The sequence below is a fragment of the Acomys minous genome, assembly GCF_964271855.1.
Source record: "Acomys minous genome assembly, chromosome: 12".
Lineage (NCBI taxonomy): Eukaryota > Metazoa > Chordata > Mammalia > Rodentia > Muridae > Acomys > Acomys minous.
In genome coordinates this window covers 57,436,676-57,456,102 of record NC_140493.1, presented here as the reverse complement: position 1 = coordinate 57,456,102, position 19,427 = coordinate 57,436,676, and the positions used below count along the sequence as shown (strand labels likewise).

Genomic DNA, 19,427 nt, shown 5'->3' with positions numbered 1-19,427 from the left:
TGGAAGGCTTGCTCCCTCAGTACTTTCACCAATTTTGTAATATCTTCTATAAACCGCTCTATGTATAAATTTGCAATGAGAGTTCCTTATTAAAAGTGCGATGGAAGCAAACCCCAGTAAGCAATTGCCGATGTCTTTCTCCTCATTAGATTCATATACATGCTGACCTTGGATTAGATTCCAGGAAACTCAAGAGGGAAGAGGGCATAGTCTCTGTCTCTGAGGAGATTTATGTCTTGTGGAAGAAACACATTTGAAAGTGGATATATATATATATATATATATATATATATATATATATATATATATATATATATATTAAAATGATCCTAGCACCATATGTTGTCATTAAAGTGTTTTTTTCTTAGAATCAGAGGCGGAGTAAATAGAGATCACCCTGTAAGCTAGACACAGAGTCAGAGTGACATTTTGCAGAGCCACAGCTCTACTAGGGGGTCACGAGACAGATACAGAGGGACAAGAGGGATCAGACGAGGGCACTGATAGCTGAGAGCTCAGCATATGTGAAGGTGAAGAGAAGTGAATACCCTTCCATGTTGAGAAGTGTGAACGGCCTGGTGGTGCTTGGACGCGGCACGTGGTGGGATGGCATAGGGAGGAGAGACACATGTGAAGAGTCAGACACTGACCAGATTGTGTAGAACTCTGTGTGCCTAATTAGGGAGTTTAAATGTTACCACCCAGTGATGGGGTACCAGCAGGGATTTTGAAAGCAAGAGAATGAAAATAAACAATTTTTTTTTTTTGGTTCATGTGGAACATTGGCATCTATGGGAGAATAAATTGGAGGGTAAAGATCTTTAGAAGGAAATATGCTCTTAAAGATGAGAAAACTTTAGACATGCTGACAGAAGTCTGTGATCCCAGAATTCCTGTAGTGAGGCAGGAGGCTATCCTTTTAATAGCAGCCTAGGCTACATACTGAAACTCTTATTTCAAATAAAAAAAAGGGGGGTGATAACAATGGGGGTGATGCTGATAGAGAAGAGGGCCATATTTTGGAATATATTTTTGGATTTATAATATATATGTATTCTATATGTTATATAGAATGTGTGTGTGTGTGTGCTCACACGTGCGTGGGCATGTTTGTGTGTGTGTGGTGTGTGCACGCACACTTATATGTAGGATGAGAGAGCAATTGGATTGGAAGGAGAAGATGAACAAGAGGATTCTAGGCAGAATCTTGGTTCCACTTCCGGAGTTATCCCTATCCTGAGAACAGTTCCTAGCACACAGTAGGTCATCAGTACATGTTTAAGTGAATGGGTTCAATGGAGATGCCACAAATTGTATGGTTTTGTAAATTCAGCTAGGAGACAAGTGAAAAATCTTCCGGTGACATTCATGGGAAAGAGGAGGGTAAAGATTTAGGAGGGCCCTGAAGGGACTTAGCAGCTGATAGGGACAGTGCTGTAGATTTCATCTTGAAGAAGACAGCCACCCGGCAATGATGAGAAGAAGCAATGTCTACACATGCACACACTGATCAGGGCTGCTAGATTTGTTTGGAGGAGAAACTACTTCACAGGGTCTTGATCTGCCCCATGGGGCAAACGGCAAAGACTAGCTGAGCTGACAAGGACAGTGTGAGTTGGAGCCAGAAGCTCAGAGAGAGAAGTGGGAAACTGAGTAGCTACGACAGAGAGTGTGAACAAGAGCAGCCTGCGGATGGAAGTCCAATGCACTATCCACTGCGCTACAGAGCCACCTCAGCCTGGGAGATAGAGCCACAGCCTTCTGAGAAACTTCCGAACCGTCACTGACAACCCTGAATCACTTGAAAGGAATGGGATATCGGCTAAACTCAATTGTACTCAATTGTTAAGAGCTGATGATTCTTAAGGCTTCCTATTATGTTGATCACTGCTAAGAGCCCAGATTACATCTGCCCTGTTCAGCCAGCTCAGCCATCTACGCAGCGAGGAGTGCCGTTCTTCCTCACATGTGAGAAAAGCAAGACAGAGAGGGACTGGTCCAAGTTCACATATGTGGAAAGCACTAGTTAAGGGATTTGATTTTAGGCCTGTCTGACCCCAGAGTCAGGGCTGTTACTGACCTTTTCAACACATGCTACTAAAGAAAATGGTTCGCCCACGGTCACCTAGTGCTGTTAGCGGAACACCAGCAAGAAGCAAGATTTCACCATCTACCGTGTGCAAGTCCCTTCTGGTGCTTCATTTGGTTTTTCACCACATTCTGTTTGTTGGAATCCTCTCTGTGTTCTCTAGAAGACTGTCCGCTCTACAGAATATCCTCCCCTAAGTGAGCCACTAATGAGACACATGCGTTCAGGACCTCTTTCCAGTGAGTGATGTTGTTGGCATGCTTGGCAGTGAGCAATATTTGCTTTTTCATGTCTTTGGGTTGTTTCTGTAGCCCAGTTTTTTCTACCACTGCACAGGTGGCCTTCCAAAGAATGTATGGGACACTCATACCACAGGGTGACATCCAGTTTCACAGACAAAAAAAAGTGTGTGTGTGTGTGTGTGTGTGTGTGTGTGTGTGTGTGTGATGTGATGTGATGTGTGGACCTTAGCAACATTGTGACTCCAAAGATAGCTCTCTGTTTTTAGAGGAGTAATATTGATGGAGCTCACTTCCAAAATGTGTCCTCTGGCCCTCAGGCAGATGAGCATGTTTGAATAAATATACTTTAAAGATAGCTCCTGAGGACTGACACCAAAGGCTATCTATCCCCTGGCCTACAACACACACACACACACACACACACACACACACACACACACAGGGTGTGAGGTGAGAACACATATACACACAAAAGTGAGGGGCCAAAGTAAAAGAATATGAGTGAAACTTAAATAACTCACTACAAAGTCATTGGGAAGTAGATCCATTGATAATGTGGGTTCTCCACTCCAGGCTCCTGTATTGTGTGGCTCCGGTTAGTTGGTTTAGTTTATTCTCTATTTTTTTATTTATTTAAATTTTATTATTATTATTATTTACATATACATTTATATTATTACACACATATATAATAAACTACATACACCAAGAAGAGCCACAAAACAATCAGGAATTATTTAAATGTTACATTCATGATGTTTTGGCTATTTGTACTTGGCAACCTTGAAGAAAACATCTTTCCTATCTTGGTGAGTCTAAAATTCTGAATGTAAATCAATGTCTATCATAGCTCATCTCTATCAACTTAAATCATCTATCTAGACCTAAAAACATGTTAATGCCTAAGCAACTAAGCTTAATTGTAAAACTAAGCTATCTTGTCTTCAACCCCATTAGAGACTTGAGCAGGAATAAAATTAATTACCTGAGTAAACAGGAAGTGCAGGTTAGCAGCTTCCAAAGTGAAAAAAACAAAAACAAAAACAAAAACAAACAAACAAACGACAGAGACAGTTTTCTGCCTGAACAGTCACCTAAACTGTTGGGGTATCATCTTCAGCCTTCTGGCCCAGTATATCTGACAGACATATTTATGAGGCAGGAACTATTGAGGACTTGCTTACCCTGTCTTGGCAGAGTTTGGCTGTCAACTCTGCCTGCATCCAAGCTTGCCCATTTTTAGGCAGAATTCTGTCTGTGGTCAAAACAAGGACATTTTGCCCAGTGGCTGGTTTGCTGCACTTGAAGCCATCTCCATAATGAGGCTCTTTGATGCTCATCCTTTTCTTTAAGGTAGGCTGGGTGTTTGCCAGGAGTCAAACTGTCTTATTGCCAATGAATCTTTAAAATAATAAAAACATCTTTGAATGCCATATTCTGTAGGTCTCTGAGGTTCAACAAATGGTTTATCCTCAACAACTAACTAAGTGTCTGAAGTGTCCTACTTTCTTCTCGTGGGTTCTGAACTCAGGTGGTCAGGCTTGGCAGCAAACTCCTTTGCCCGCAGAGGCATTTGGATGGATTTTCACTTTTGTTTTGTTTTGAGACAGAGCCTCTCACCTGGACCTAGGGGTCACCAATTAGTCTAGCCTGGCTGGGCAGCACTGGGATTACGTGTTTATATCACCACACCTGGATTTTTTATTGGGTGCAGGGAATTGAAATCGAGCTCTCATCCTTGCATGCCAAACAATTTACCAATGGAGCCATCTCTCCAGCGCCTTCTCTCACTTTTAAACATAGAACTGGATACATGGGATAAAAATAAGAAATACTTTCAATGCCAGAAGACTGACTGGCATTGTGTGGGTGGTAAACTCTTCGTACTTTCCTTATTGTACTCCTTCCAGGAAAATGGGAGGAAGTATTTTCTTCCCTAAGATAATATGGTATATTTGTATTTTTATACCTTCTCTTGTTAACATAGACCAGGGTTCCTAACTGGGGACATTTTAGCTCCCAAGAGGAGATTGATAATTTCTGGAAACACTTTTGGTTGTCAACAGCTGTAAGAGTACCTCTGGAATCTAGTGAGCTCACGGTAGCATGAACTATTCTGCAGTATGCAGGGCAGCCCTCCTCCACCCCCCCACCCCCCCACCCCCCGCCATGCGGTAATACCAGTAGTTATGTTAAGAAATCTGGCCATAGAAGAAAACACAGCTGGAATAAAGCCAGTGGGAGGAAAGGAGAGGTGGCCTAAGGAAAGGCTGTTTTTCCCTTTGGATGTGTAACCCGGGTTCACCAGGCAGAACATTTAAAAGGCTCCCAGGGGAATACAAATGTCTGGGTCAGCCAGCAGAGCAGATGGCCCATGGAATCCTGCTGTCTCCTCTTTTCCTCTGTACTCTTGATGAGGGATGGTGGCCTGTGTCTGGCAGCTGGCTGCCATTTGTCCTCTTTGTTATGGCACATCCCCCGAGGATTCTGTGGTCAGCACGGTCTGATGTGTAATCAAGACAGACCACTTTTTCTGAACTAAGGATTGATGCTGAGTCAAGTCTGAGGATATTTACACTGACCAGGAGGGGCCTGAGCTTTGGAAAGTAGGACAAGTCTGGAGCTCTGGTGTCGTGTCACCGGGAAGATAGGACAGAGGAACCCTAGACACGTGATTGTGAGGACTAGGTTCAAATCCCATCTCCTCTGATGTCTGTTCTGCCTGATGCCAGGGTATCCCCCGGCCTCAGCTTCTTCATTTGTAAAAAATAGATTGAAGATGCCTTGGCTGATTGGGGTAAGGCTTTATGTTTTGTTGCAACAATATTCTATTGTTAATGTTCTATTGTCACTGTTTTTAAGAGACGTAAACAATAGGACTCTGGGTAGGTCAGCTGGGGGAGGACTTTGAAGAGTTGGGGGTTGGAAAGGCTATGACTAAGACATGCTTTATGAAGAATTAAAAAACTACAGTAATAAAGAAAATGCTTTGTAATTGCCAATGCAGCTAGTCAATATTGGGTGTGTGTGTGTGGAGGGGTGAAGTTACTAAGGATTGAACCTAGGGCATTGGCTATGCTGGGCAAGCCCTCTAACATGAAGTTATACCCTCATCTCTCTTTTCTCTTTCCCTTTTTATTTTTATTTTTTTGTAATGGTCTCAGCTGCCCAGATTGTCCTTGAACTTACCATAACTGAGGCGTTCCTCAGCCTTCTCTGTCTTCAGGTTTCTGAGTAGCTGGGGTCACAGGCTTGCACCATTAGGTGCAGAATATTTAGCTGGACAACGGCATTGGCCCTTTCAGGTGTGAATATAAAATGAGGTTCTGCTTTCTATATTAAAACATACTCAACTGTGCTCACTGTTCAGCCATCCAACTGGATAGAGCTCCTGAAGAACCCAGGTTCTGCTTTGTCCCCTTAGTGGCACATACGTCAAAGAAGCACCATGGGAATTGGCTGGCCCTTAGTGTCAGCCCTAGGAAGATGACTCACTGGGCTCCCCAGCACACACAAAGCACTGCGCTGTAATCTCCACTTTTCATTTCAGCCCAGTTCTGCTCTCCCCTCCATCTCGAAGTGCGACACCAGGCCAGTGCCTCCTGTCCAGTTTCCCAGCTTCTGTATGTACTCCAGGTTAAACACACATTAAACACACAAATAAAAGATTCGAAGCTAGGGCCCAAGAAGAGCATCCAACGTTGGTCAAATTACACTTTTTATCAGGTTTGCAGGGTCACAGGTTCCCAAGTGGCTTCTTTACACATGCGCGTTTCGTTTCGGCTACTCTCTTGTCTGGCCCTTTAGCCCCGCACCCCCATCACCCCACTCAGCCGCCCCGGGCTTACCCTTGGCCCCCAGTATTCTCCGTCTCCACTTTGACTTCACCTATATTCTTCCATCCCTCTCCCCCAAATGCAACCCCTTGCCGATGTCCCGTCTCTAGTTTCCTCGCTTCTGCATGTACCCAGGTTAAAACCGAAACAGAAGACTTGATGCGAGGGCCCGGGAGAGTGGGAACGAACGTGGCTCTGCAAGTATCTCTAGACTGAGATGTAAAGTCCGTTAGGTGTGTGTCCAGGAGTGGTACTGTGGGGTCTTATGGTAGTTCTATTTCTCCTTCAGTTTTAAAAATAATTTTTAAAAATTATTTTTAATTGAAAAATAAAATCATTCATATTACATCTCAATTGCTATCCCATCCTGTGCACCCTCCCATTCCTCCCTCCCTCCCTCCCACTTTCACCCCATTCCCCTTCCCTATGACTGTGACTAAGGGGGACCTCCTCCCCCTGAATATGATGCTAGGGTATCAAGTCTCTTCTTGGTAGTCTGCTATCCTTCCTCTGAGTGTCACCGGGTCTCCCCATCAAGGGGACATGGCCAAATATGGGGCACCAGAATTCGTGTGAAAGTCATTCCCCAGTCTCCACTTAACTGTCGAGAATGTTCTGTCCCTTGGCTAGATCTGGGTAGGGGTTTGATGATGATGACTGCACGTATTGTCCTTGGTTTTTTTGTTTTGTTTTGTTTTGTTTGTTTGTTTTTTAAGATTTATTTATTATGTTCTGCCCGAATGTATGCCTGCAGGCCAGAAGAGGGCACCAGATCTCATTATAGATGGTTGTGAGCCAGAATTGAACTCAGGACCTTGGGAAGAGCAGACAGTGTTCTTAACCTCTGAGCCATCTCTCCAGGCCAAGACACACTCTCTTTATTGTGTGGTTATGAGTGTGTTTGCCTGGATGTACGTACTGCACCATGTGCCTGCAATGCCTGTGGAAGCCAGAAGAGGACACTGGATCCCCCAGAACTGTAGTTTACACCCGGTTCTGAATTACCATGAGCGCAGGGTCCTCTGCAACAGCAGCAAGTGCTCTTAACCAGTGAGTCAGCTCTCCAGCCCTCTCTTTCTGGTTCTTTGAGAAACATCCAGAAAGGTTTTCAAAGTGGCTGCGCTAGTTTACACCCTCACCTGTTGCGTGTAAAGGTTCCCTTTCCCCCCATACCCTCAGCTGCACTTGTTATTTGTATTCCTGATTACGGCTGTTCTAATTGGGTCCAGATGGAATCTTAAATGGTTTTAGTCTTTGGTTGTACGGTAACTAAGGACATGCATTGTTAATCAGGAAAGCCTCAGTGTGAGGCATGGGATACCTCTCTCCAGGTTACTGACCAGGGAGGCCCCCGAGGAACCCAAACCAACACAAGCAATTGTCGTTCTTGGTTTCCTACTATAACAGATGCTGAAAACACCATCTGTTTGCTTGCAGGACACAGAGAAGCCAGTCTTGAATTTACCAGGAAGCTCTTTCTGTGGCTAGCCTTCATAATGCTGCAAGGTGCTTTGCAGGCTACGGGGACAGAAAAGACATTAGTGGCCTTTGCTGGTGCTGGACCTGGCGTGCTGCAATGCCGACCTGTCAGGTAAGATGTGCTCACTGGTACAGTAATGAAAACACTATTTCTGGGGTAACCAACTGTTCTCTTGATTAAATTTGAGTCCTGCTCTGCAGGAGGTGGAAATCCATGCCTGGCACTGTAAATATGCTCAAAACTCATGGTTGGGGAAAGTCTTAGGAGAAGGTAGTGATGTCGTTTGTTTAGATGGTCTTGTTGTCAATTGCCTTCTAAATATTTATGTTTATGTCCATGGATTCATGTTGCTGCAAACCTTGGTCAGAGATGCCTCTTATTGCTGTGTGTAATGACTAGTGCAGAGACTCACTGCTGTTCAAACTGCTGAAAATAAGTGTCTGTGAGAGCTCAGCCAGAGAGAGAACACCTCTATCAAACTCATCCTTCTAATACTCAAGAAACATCAGGAAAAAGGGGGAAGAAAAAAAGAGTACCATCCAGAGGATAGCAAGTAGGAGAGTGAATTTTATGTGTACTTGACACAAGCAACAGTCGCCGAGGAGGAGGAAACCTCAATTGAGAGAATACCCCCTAAGACCTGGCTGTAGGACATTTTCTTTATAATCAGTGATTGCTAGGGCCATTGTGGGTGGGGCCACCCCTGCGCTGGTGGTCCTGGTTGCTATAAGACAACAGGCTGAGCCAGGCCTGGGGAGCAAGCCAGTAAGAGGCATCCCTCCATGACCTCTGCATCAGCTCCTGCCTCCAGGTTCCTGCTTTGTTTGAGTTCCTGTCCTGACTTCCTTCCATGATGATGAACATTTGATATGGAAGTGTGAGCTGAAATAAACCCTTTCCTCCCCAAGCTGCTTTGGCCATAGAGTTTTACCACAGCACTAGAAGCCCTGAGTAAGACAGAGAGGAAGGCTGTGAAGTGTTGTCCTCTGGACACGACATGACTACTGCACTCACACACACACACACACACACACACACACACACACACACACACACACGAACCCTCAGCAGCCTGCACGAGATCAGGCAAACTAAAAATTCCGCATGGAAGGAAGAGGGTCTGCTGAAGTCTTACATCTACTGAGGAGCTATTGGCAACTGATGGCTTTGGAGGAGGAAGAGCGATGGTAGATTGCCCACACCTGGGTGGATGACCTCACAGCTATGCTCATTCAGGTAGCCCTAATTGGACTCAGTGGGTTAGTAAGCAAGCAAGCAAATAAGTAAATACATTTAAAAGAGTTCAGGAAGTTGGTTGGGAAATGTGATGGCGTGTGATGGTCCTGGGAAAGTTGGGGTGGGGAAGTGGAGGAGGGTGAATATGGTCAGTGTGCGTTGTATACACGTATGCAGTTTTAAAAGAATAAGATAAAAAAATATTGTAAAAAATAGGCATTGAATAGAAAGCTCAGAGGAACTCAATTCTCCATAAGATTTGTCTAATGCCATGCCTTCTACTTCCTAACTGTGGCTAGAAATCCCTGGGTCACAGGTCAGTAAGGTGAGGGGAGCACTTGTCATCTGAGAGATATGTAGTGGGAATCTGCTCACTATGGGACATTCCTCAGGAACAACTGCACATGGCACAAACCCAGGGATACAGTTCCAGCGGGAGCCTCAGTTAAAATGCTGCTCCGGAGCTGTGCAGCAAGGCAGGGCAAACATCCGTGCCACACAGACAGTGTTCTTACCTTGAGGCACCTAAAATCAGTGGTGCGTGGTGAAAGAGTGAGGTAGGCATCAGCGACGCTGTGGAGTTGTTTAAGGGCGAAGGAGGCAGATGGAAGCTAAATATTACTTACGTAATATTCCTCAATAGTACATAAGTTTAAAGGGATGGCAGGCATGAGGGCAGATGCAGCAGAAATGGCTGTGCATAGAATGCAGCTCTGGTCATGAGCCTGAAGAAAAAACTAGAACCAGTTGTGGGTTAGTTTCGTCTGCTAACAAGGAAATGGCTTTCCTGGGTGTAGGGGGTGGTTGGGTAATGTAGCTCCCATTCCGCTTAAACCCCATGTGAAAGAAGTCTACGAGAACCCACCTTCAAAAAATCATTATTATTATTATAAACAAGGGCACTGAAGGAAAATTGTGAAGAAATTGCCTGAGGCTTTACAGCCAATAATGGAGACACTGGGCTCAAAGCCAGACCCATTTGCTGTCAAAACTTGTGTTGTGTAAGGCCACAGTAAAGTGAGTCTGGGCAGGGGACGGGGGGGGGGGGTCACCCACTCAGTAGGAAGGAAATGGATGCTGTCCATTTCATATCTGGTTTGAAATATACTACTCTAAGTCGCATGGGAAGCTGTGGAAGTCACTACTGTTGCCTTCACTCTAGAACAACGCCCCCACCCTGACCCCGACCCCCAACCCCGGCTGCCGTGTTCCACAGGACAAGAAGGGATAAGTGGGCAGTTTGGGTTTTGGTCTTGAATCCGTGATTTCAGTTGCTTACTTTCCTCTCACATATGTGACCACAGCAGTCTAAGGATGGAGGTGTGTGCATGCGTGCGTGCGTGCGTGCGTGCGTGCGTGCACAGGTTCTGATACAGGGATGATGGGCAGTGACTCGGGCATGAATGTCAACTCCAGCAGCGATATGAGGAACCGACTTCCTCATTTGATTTATTTTCTGTCAACTGAAGCCTCCCTGACAAGCGTTCTGTGTGCAAAGCAGACCCTCAGGCAGAGGGCTGTGCTCTGTGTTTTTTAAAGGAAATTACCCCTAGAATCTAGGAGTGGGGCAAGGCTGTGAAAGGATGGGGTATCGTTATGGAGGGTGGCCTTGAGGAGGCCTCTGATGGTTCAATTTCCCTGACATCTTTTGAAGAACCTCAGAATTGTGCCTCAGAATTGTCCGGCTGATACCCGAGAAAGGTGGTCTTGTCCATCAGTTCCCAGCCACTGGCCAACTCAAAGTGTTACTGCCTCACCCTCACTCTGCCAGACAGGGTTTTCAGTCCTGAAAACCGTTCCATCAGAATTCAAGTCTACGGCAAAACAAGGTAATAAAGATGCCAACGAGGCTTCTTTGAAGGCGATGCTGCAGTAAAAGGGGTTGGGTGTTGCGAGCGTGTGGGTGGCAGGGGACAGAAGTGTTAGAGGCGGGGGTTGTATTCTCAAGACGCTAGAATCACAGCCCTGCTGTGGTTTCTTATCGAATACATTTATGATCTCTGCGCGGATTTTATGCAAAGAGAACCGTGCATCGTGCGGCCTTTGTGTCTGGCTTCTTTCACTCAGCATAGTGTTTTCAAGGTCGCAAAACATAAAATTCAAAAAGAAGTCTTTTTGCAGATGTACTATTTGGAGTTGGAAGGTGAACCGCCCCTGGAGAGCTCACTGCTTGGAGAACAGCGGCCCCTGGTGGAATCTACGTGAAGTGTGCTGGCTCAACTGGAAAAAAAAATCTGCCAAGGAGTCAGTCCTTGAAGGGGGGAAATAGTGAGGAAAAGGGTTTTCTTTTAAAAGCCAAAATAAGTTTTAAGACATTTAGCTTGCAACTACTACCGACGATTTACTAAAACAGGATTTCTAGGGTAAAGAAAAATCCCTTAAAACCCATTGCCAGCAGTTGCTGGTCGGCGGGCTGTTGGAGGGGCCTGTGAGGTTGAGATACTTACCTGAGCCCATTTGCATAGCTCGCAATTACTGCAGCAGGATTCCATGTCCATATAGACCGGCTTCCACGAAATAACAAGGGCATCTGGAGAAATCCATACTTAAAGCTGTGCTTAATTCCTATAAATTAAACCTAAGTGCTGTTTTGCCGTTATTTCCACTATTAGTAGCAATCAAGTGTTTAAGCCTTGAAAATTGCCCTATCAAAATTCAAGTCTATGGCTAACAAGATAATAAAGAAGAAACATATTCTTATCTTAATAAGGCTACATCAGGCCTTGTTCTCTTCCACTGAGACATGGTAGATAGATTTTCAATCAAAAATTTGTCCCCATTACTTGGCTCTCTCTACTATCTGGGCTTAAGCGTTTTCCGGGGCTTGTTTTGGAGGTGAAATGAACTCATTGAAACAAAAGAGAAACGTTAAAAAAAAAGGAGTTTTATTTTTGTCACTGTGACAAAATCCTAGAGATGGTCAATCCAGGAGGATAAAAACCCGTGTCGTGTTTTCGGCTCACAATTGTTTGGCATTAACGCTTTGGGCCAGTGGTGAGGTAAGAGAAAGTAGTGGAACAAGACCCTCTTTGATGTATGCTTCAGTTGGTTTTTTGACTTCTCTCCCTTTCTTTTTGCCGTGATACATTGGTAATACTGTAAGTTTCTCCTTCCTAAGCTTACATGCCTATATCTAGCCTACCGGAGTAACTGAATTTTTTTTTTTTTAACATAACATGCTCCTAAAATCAAAGAGAGTGACTAGAACATAGTAGGTGATCGGCAAACTTTTTTTTTTAATCTGTGCTGGTGAGTTGTTGTCAGCTCTATGCAAACCTATAGTCACCAGGGGGGAGAGAAATCTCAACTGAAGAACTGCCTCTATCAAACGTCTCCGATGGAAGAACTGCCTCTATCAGATGGCAGAGATCGGGAACTGTGTTGCCCTATATGATGAGCGATGGTTCTTAAATTAGAGCCCTAGGTTTTATCTCGAACACAGGACACATTTTGCCTTTGGAACCATAAAAGTATTTTATCACCTTCTGTAGTTTGAATGAGACCGATTTCCCAGGATCTCAGATATTTGAACAGCAGGTGGCGCTGTTTGCGGTGGTTTCCGTAGAGAAGGCTTACCTTGCTGGAGGAAGCCGGTCTCCGGAGATAAATGGCCCTGCTGCAGTGTGCAGTCTCTGCTTTGGGCTTGCAGCTGAAGATGTGAGCTCTAACTTCCTGTTCCCAGTGTCAAGCCTGTCACTTGCTGCTATGTTCCCTGCCATGATGGATTTTCACCCCTCTGGAACTGAAGTGCAATAAACTTTTTTTGCAGAGAGCAGGGGAAGCTCTGAATGAGGAAAGGCTCTGAGTCTAGGTGTGTTTTTGACAGGAGCGTGGCCATGTCAAGAATGCCCAAGGCCGTGGACCCGTAACACGATTGGCAAAGCTGCCGTATGGCGTTGTATCACATCAACAGAAAATTAACTAATATGCTCTCTGTTAAGAAAAACCAAACCTAACCAAATCAAGTCAAACAAACAAACAAACAAACAACAACAAAAACCTTGTAATTGAATACAGGGGGCCTTGCAGATGCAAAGCCCCAAAACATAACCTTAGGAGATCAGAGTGAAGAAAGTCTATTACTCATAGCTGGTAAGGTAAGTGCTGAAGTTTCCAAGGCCAGGCCCTGCCAGAAGGTAGGAAGTGTATGTGTTTGGCTGGATAATAGCATGCTTTTGTAAGAATGCCCATGTGGAGGCGGGAACATTTCTAGGCGTGCTCACTTTGTGGTCACACATCACGTGTGCATAAAAGGAAGGTGGCAGGCGCACATCTGGACACACTCTCTTCAGTAGTATAATGATTCGCATTTACCCTGGGTTGCCCCCCAAGAAATATCCAGTGACTTGGTGACCCTGGGTGGCACTTGGTAAGTTTTTACAATGAGTTTTAGCTGAAGCAACAAGAACAACTTCGGAGGTGCTTTGGCAGCCTGTTAAGGGGTGCCAGGTCTCTCCCTTTTAAATTGAGCTCCTCCCTAAGGCACCTCTCCCTCAGAACCTAAAGGTAACCCTTGCTCTAGGCATGCTTGCTGAAGGTTTCTGGGTTCTCAGGCACGCTGCCTCGCACTATAGATAATATGCCATAGCTGAGCTCTGTACCCAATGGAAGCATCATGAAGCTTATTCAGAAATAGACACATGCTCCCATGGGCCTGCTTCTCTGCACTGTGCCCACTGCATGTGTCAAAGGCTGCACATTATCTTTATATTTTTTTCTTTGTCTATTCTAAACCTAGTAGACTTGAAAAATCTTAGAATTTGGGGTTAAAAAAAATTTCAGTATTCCTGTTTCTAGACTATTTTGATTAAATTTACTGTGGGGATTATGTATCTAGTAATTTCCATACCTGTTGTGCTACAGTGAAAGTGAAATAAATTGAGTGGTAACACCCACTTGCCTGTATTCCTGTCACGTCCACTTCAGCTAGCCCACGTACAAGAGCCACGGTTCTTTTCTTTCCCAGACTTTCCTAACCTCACCACTTACCTCCTCCTGCTACTGTTGCTGCTGGCCATCCTCACAGTCACTTTGAATCAAGATTTTCTAATCATCTTCTCTTTTTTTTTTGTTTGTACCTCAAGTCTCCCATCTGCCAGTACTTTCCAGCCCAGGCCCTAGTTTGTCTAAGTTAATCTACATCACCTGATGGGACATGGGGCTTCCATGCAGGTTGTAGAAACTGCAGGAAACTATAAAGAAAAACCCAGCAGAAAAACAGAGATTACTTTTCGGGTCTTTGGGCCCCCAAATTTTGCTGTCCAGAATTTACAGAGAGGCCCGAGGGCAGGTGAGGTGTACTAACACGTGGACAGCGCCTTCAGAACCAGAATTCCAGATAAAGGTCTGGCTTTATGTGGCCCTTGCCCTAGGCAGGAGCTACGTGGGCAGACTGGAGGACTATTCTGAGGGGGAATCGTATGATCCGGTGGGAATCCCTCCCACCCTCCATGCATACATATTATCCCCTTCAGAAACGGACAAGGTGGGAGGTTGGTAACCTAGCAGGGCAGTGGTGGTGTGGAAGTAAGAGCCCCGATGCCCGGACTCCGTGTTGTTCTCGTTCAGCAACGAGGACTTGCCAGAGCTTCATCCAGGGTTTGCAAAGCCCGGGGAGATCCGGAAGTGAGACTTCCGCTAGGCAGCGGTTCAGTGGCATAAAACACAGTGAGTGAAAAGCAGAAGTAGATGCGGGGGGAGGGGAGGTGAAAGACCACTGAGGAGCTGATTTTGGTTCACTCCACCACAATTAGGCAAAATGTTCCTTAGTGAAGACATCTCAAGCAAGACAGAGAGATGCCCTGGGGTTTATTATAGGGGAAATGTTGGCAGTGAGCACGTAGTTAGTAGTTATAAGGAATGTGCAGGAGGGCAGGGTGGTCCTTTGAAGTCCATCTTTTCTTGGGACACAACAGGGCCAGGAGGGAGTTTACTATAGATGCTTTCCCCAAACTCAGGGTCTGCTAGAGCTCCACAATGTCACAGAGAAACTAGAAAGAAGGCTGTGCTCGCCCCTTCCCGCCTCCGCTGTTAGAATTCTCTTTTGACACAGCTGGCATCGTGTATGAAAATCCTAGGTTCTGATCCACACGCAGGTGTGAGAGGTGAGGTCCAGACCTCATTTTTCACTTTTGAAAAGAAGCAAGGCTAATTCCAACAGTAGCATTCCCAGGCACGTCTTCTGACTGATGGCATTCACCTGTGCACCCCTACTCTACCGGGGAGAAAGAGGCATTTTCCTCACACACCCAGACCTGCTTCCATAAGCCTTCTGTCACCGTAGATCTCTGTGGGACCCACTTCTAAGTGGGGGTTTATTGTTCTGTCATGGTTTTGCTAAGGTTGTCTGTCCTGTTCCCGGCAGGTATGCTTAACTACATCCTGGGCCTCTTGCAGTCAGTAACACCTGCCCATTCTTTCAGTTGTGACAACTGGATATCGCCGAAATGCTCCTCATTGAAATTTCCATATTTTATGCTTTCAAATAAAACCACACTAGGCGTGGGGGCGGGGGTGGGGAAACTGCATGAAGCAACGTAGGAGGCCAGCAGCTGGGACAGGAAAGCAGTGTGTGACCAGAGTCTAGGGTTATATATCCAAAGGAAGCATAGACCTGGGGGATCTGTGCCCAGTCGGGAAAGGCACAGAAGACTCCAAAGTATTAAAAGGCAAATGTGCTCAGGACAGCAAAACTTCACTCAGAGAACACGGGTTACAGTAGCTGAGTTCTTGCTGTTACTTATATATTCGTCACATGTTAAGAAGCATGTCTTGTTATTTTGGCTTATATTAACGTCGTATGGTAAACGAATGTTCAGCTTTTGAAGGGCAGATGTTCAGTCACTCTGTCATTTTCTTCATAGTCCAAATAAGAGATGCTAATTGCTTGGCGTAAGGTTTCAGCTGTGCCATCTGCTGGCACACAGCGCAAACTGCAGGTAAAAGATGCCGAGAAAGCTCTCTGCAGATACTCAGAACAAAATGAATGTGGCAAAGGTGCTGTGGATAGGGCTCAGCAGGAGGCTCTTCTCAGCAGCATTTGCGTCCCCACAGTGAGTGCTCTTCCCTGAGTTTTAAAAACTTTTTGTTGGTCCTTTGAGACTATCACAGCATGCACCCCAATTCCACTCATCTCCCCTTCCCCTTGTACCTGCCACCGACCCCGGCAATCTCATTCCCAACAGAGAAACAAACAAACAAACAAACAAACAAAAAAACAACTTCTTTCTGGAAGCTGTAGTGTTTCACAGCGTGTCCCATAGTAACTCTTTTGTTCACACTTCTTTGTTTGCAGATGTTTGTTGCAATGACTCATGGGTCTAGCTCAAGGCCTCTGGCTTCTGCTATTCTACCAATACCTCACTGGGACTCCTCTTGGATCGTCTCTTGCTGCCCTGTGTCATGGCGATCCTGTAGTTTTGGATCTGTAGGATCGGACTCTCATGCACTCCAGCAGTTCATCCATGGGGTAGATGCTGGAGTGGGCCAACTCAAAGCCCTGGATCTGGGCCTGAGAAGTGTCTGAGCTGGTCAGCCTGTGATGACCGTAGATAGCCTCTCTCACTCTCACACCTTCACCAGCAACTCCCACAAGCAGGGCCAGCTCTAACTTGCTGCCCAGGTGCAGGGCCTATTATCCCAAGTGTTGCAGCTGGTGAGGGATAGGAACAGTTCTCCCACTTTCAGTCCCAGGGCCAGCTCTCCTGCATGCCATAGGTGGCAAGGGATGAGCGAGGGCAGGAGGGGATCTCTCTTTTGTTTGTACTACAGCACAGCAGACAAGATGCAGGGCTGGCTCTCCCATGGTCACACATCCTTGGGGTCAGTTCGCCCTCAATCCCCACATCCAGGGCCAACTTTATTATGCTGCCCAGATGAGGTGCAGAGCCAGCTTTCTTGAATGCTGCAGTCTGTGAGGGGCCAGAGCATCTGGCCCAGCTCTGATGACCTCAGAGTCTTCTCTCCCACCAGCCATAGGTGGCAAAGGATGCAGGGGTGGGGAGGGGCATCTCTCCCTCATCTATGCCACCACATGGGAGACAAGTGGAAGGGCCCCCTCTCCCATGCTCCTGGGGACTGGCTTACCCACAACTCCAGCAATGTGTGGGGCCGCTCTTCTGAGTACTGCAGTTGGCTAATGATGGGGTCAGTTCCCTTTCTCTTGTGCTCCCAGAGCCAACTATCCCATAATGCCCAGGTGAGGGGTGGGTCCAGTTTTGTACAGTCCTCAGATAAAAACATATCCACAGGTGGCAGCCCAGACCAGGGACATCAGCCTGGCCTTTGGTGGTAACAGACCTCTGCTCGTGCAGGGCCATAGACCCAGACACGGTCGCCGGTGGCAACACAGGCCAGGACCCTACCATGGTCCCAGGTGGCATAACAGGCTATTCACATCTTGTATTATTTGGTTTGGTGGTGTTTAATTTCTTGAGTTCTTTATATGTTTTGAATATTAGCCCTTTGTCAGATGTAGGGTTGGTGAAAATCTTCTCACAGTCTGTAGGCTGCCATTTTTGCTCCATTGACAGTGCCTTTTGCTTTACAGAAGCTTTTCAGTTTCATGAGGTCCCTTTATTAATTGTTGGTCTTAGAGCCTGAGCTGTTGGTATTCTGTTCATGCAGTTTTCTCCTGTGCCACTGAGTTCCAGGCTCTTCCCTACTTTTTCTTCGAACATATTTAGTGTGTCTGGTTTTATGTTGAGGTCTTTAATCCACTTGGACTTGAGTTTTGTGCAGGATGATGAATACAGATCTATTTCCATTTTTTTACATGTAGACATCCAATTAGATCAACACCAATTAGATTAACATTGTATGGATTTGGCTTCTTTCTAAAAAATCAAGTGTCCATAGGTGTGTGGGTTTATTTCTTAGACTTCAATTTGATTCCATTGATCAACCAACCTATTTCTATGTCAGTACCATGCCAATTTAAATACTGTTGCTTTATAGTACAGTACAGTATAGTATGGAAGAATGGGGTGACAGAAGGATCCAGAGGGTTCAAGAGTCCTACAGGGAGACCATCAAGGCTGGTGGATCTGGACACAAGGAAACCTGCACAAACTGTTATATCAACTAAGGATAATATATGCAGTAAACTTAGACCCCCTGTTCAGATATAGTTAATGGACAACTCATTCTCCAAAGCTGTGGGATGAGTGGGGACTGCCTCTGATGTGTACTCTGGTGTCCCTAATTTGATCACTTTCTCTTAGTGAGGAGGCCTGGCTGGCACACAGAGGAAGGGTAAGCATGCTACCTGGATGAGACCTAATAGGCTGTGGTCATATTGTGGGGGAGGAGGTCATCTTCTGTCAGAGGTGTAGGGGAGGGGATTAGGGTAGAAGAAAAGAAGAAAGAAGCCTATAGGCACTTTATTTTTGACAAAGAAGCCAAATCCATACAATGTAAAAAAAAAAAAAAAAAGATAGCATCTTCAACCAATGGTGTTGGTCTAACTGGATGTCTGCTTGTAGAAAAATGCAAATTTTCCCATATTTATCACCCTGCACAAAACTCAAGTCCAAGTGGATTAAAGACATCAACATAAAGCCAGATACACGAAATATGTTAGAACATAAAGAGGGGAAGAGTCTAGAACTCACTGACACAGGAGACAACTTTGCCAACAGAACACCAATAGTTCAGGCTCAAAGATCAAAAATTATTAAATGGGACCTCATTAAACTGAGAAGCTTCTGTAAGGCAAAGGGCACTGTCAACAGAACAAACAACAGCCTACAGATGGTGAGAAGATCTTCACCAACCCTACATCTGACAAAGGGCTAATATCCAAAAAATATAAAGAACTCAAGAAATTAAACACTACCAAACCAAATAATCCAATTAAGGGCTCAGAGCTAAACAGAGAATTCTCAACAGAGGAATATTGAAATGCTGAGAAATACTTAAATAAGTGCTCAAGGTCCTTAGTCATCAGGGAAATGCAAATCAAAGCAACTCTGAGATATCATCTTGGTTGAATTTTCCTTTGATGAGTATGAAGGGTCCATCCTCATATCCTTGATTAATTTTGGTTGAAAGTCTATTTTATTAGACATTAGAATGACTACCCCAGCTTGCTTCTTGTGTCTGTTTACATGGAAGACCTTTTTCCAGGCTTTCACCAGGAGGTGATGCCTGTCTTTGTTGCTGAGATGTATTTCTTGAAAGCAGGAGAATGTTGGGTCTTGTCTATGTATCCATTCTGTTAGTCTGTGCCTTTTTATTGGAGAGTTGAGACCATTGATGTTGAGAGGGATTAATGACCAGTGACTGTTACGTCCTTTGATTTCATGTTGGATGTGGTAGTGTGGTAGGGTTTTTGTTTGCTCAAGTGAACTTACATATTTCCTGTGTTATTCTGGGTATAGTTAGCCTCTTTGGGCTGGAGATTATCTTCTGGAGGGCTGAATTTGTAGATAGGTACTGTTTGAATTAGTTTTTGTCATGGAATATCTCATTTTCTTATAGTAGTCTAGACTGGTGTCTGTGAACTATTAGGGTTTAAAAGACATCTGTCCAGGGCATTCTGGCTT

At 45.2% G+C, this 19,427-nt stretch overlaps 1 protein-coding gene across 6 annotated transcripts in view; it reads left to right on the top strand.

The window, feature by feature from the left end:
- The window catches only part of LOC311578682 (uncharacterized protein), a 240,209-nt gene that overhangs the window by 4,032 nt on the left and 216,750 nt on the right, over positions 1–19,427 (top strand). For all 6 annotated transcript variants that reach the window (XM_084748704.1, XM_084748708.1, XM_084748707.1 and 3 more), the window contains one exon: positions 7,605–7,758. In XM_084748704.1, the coding sequence (XP_084604830.1) occupies positions 7,605–7,758 (154 nt within the window). The remainder of the gene's footprint in view (positions 1–7,604; positions 7,759–19,427) is intronic.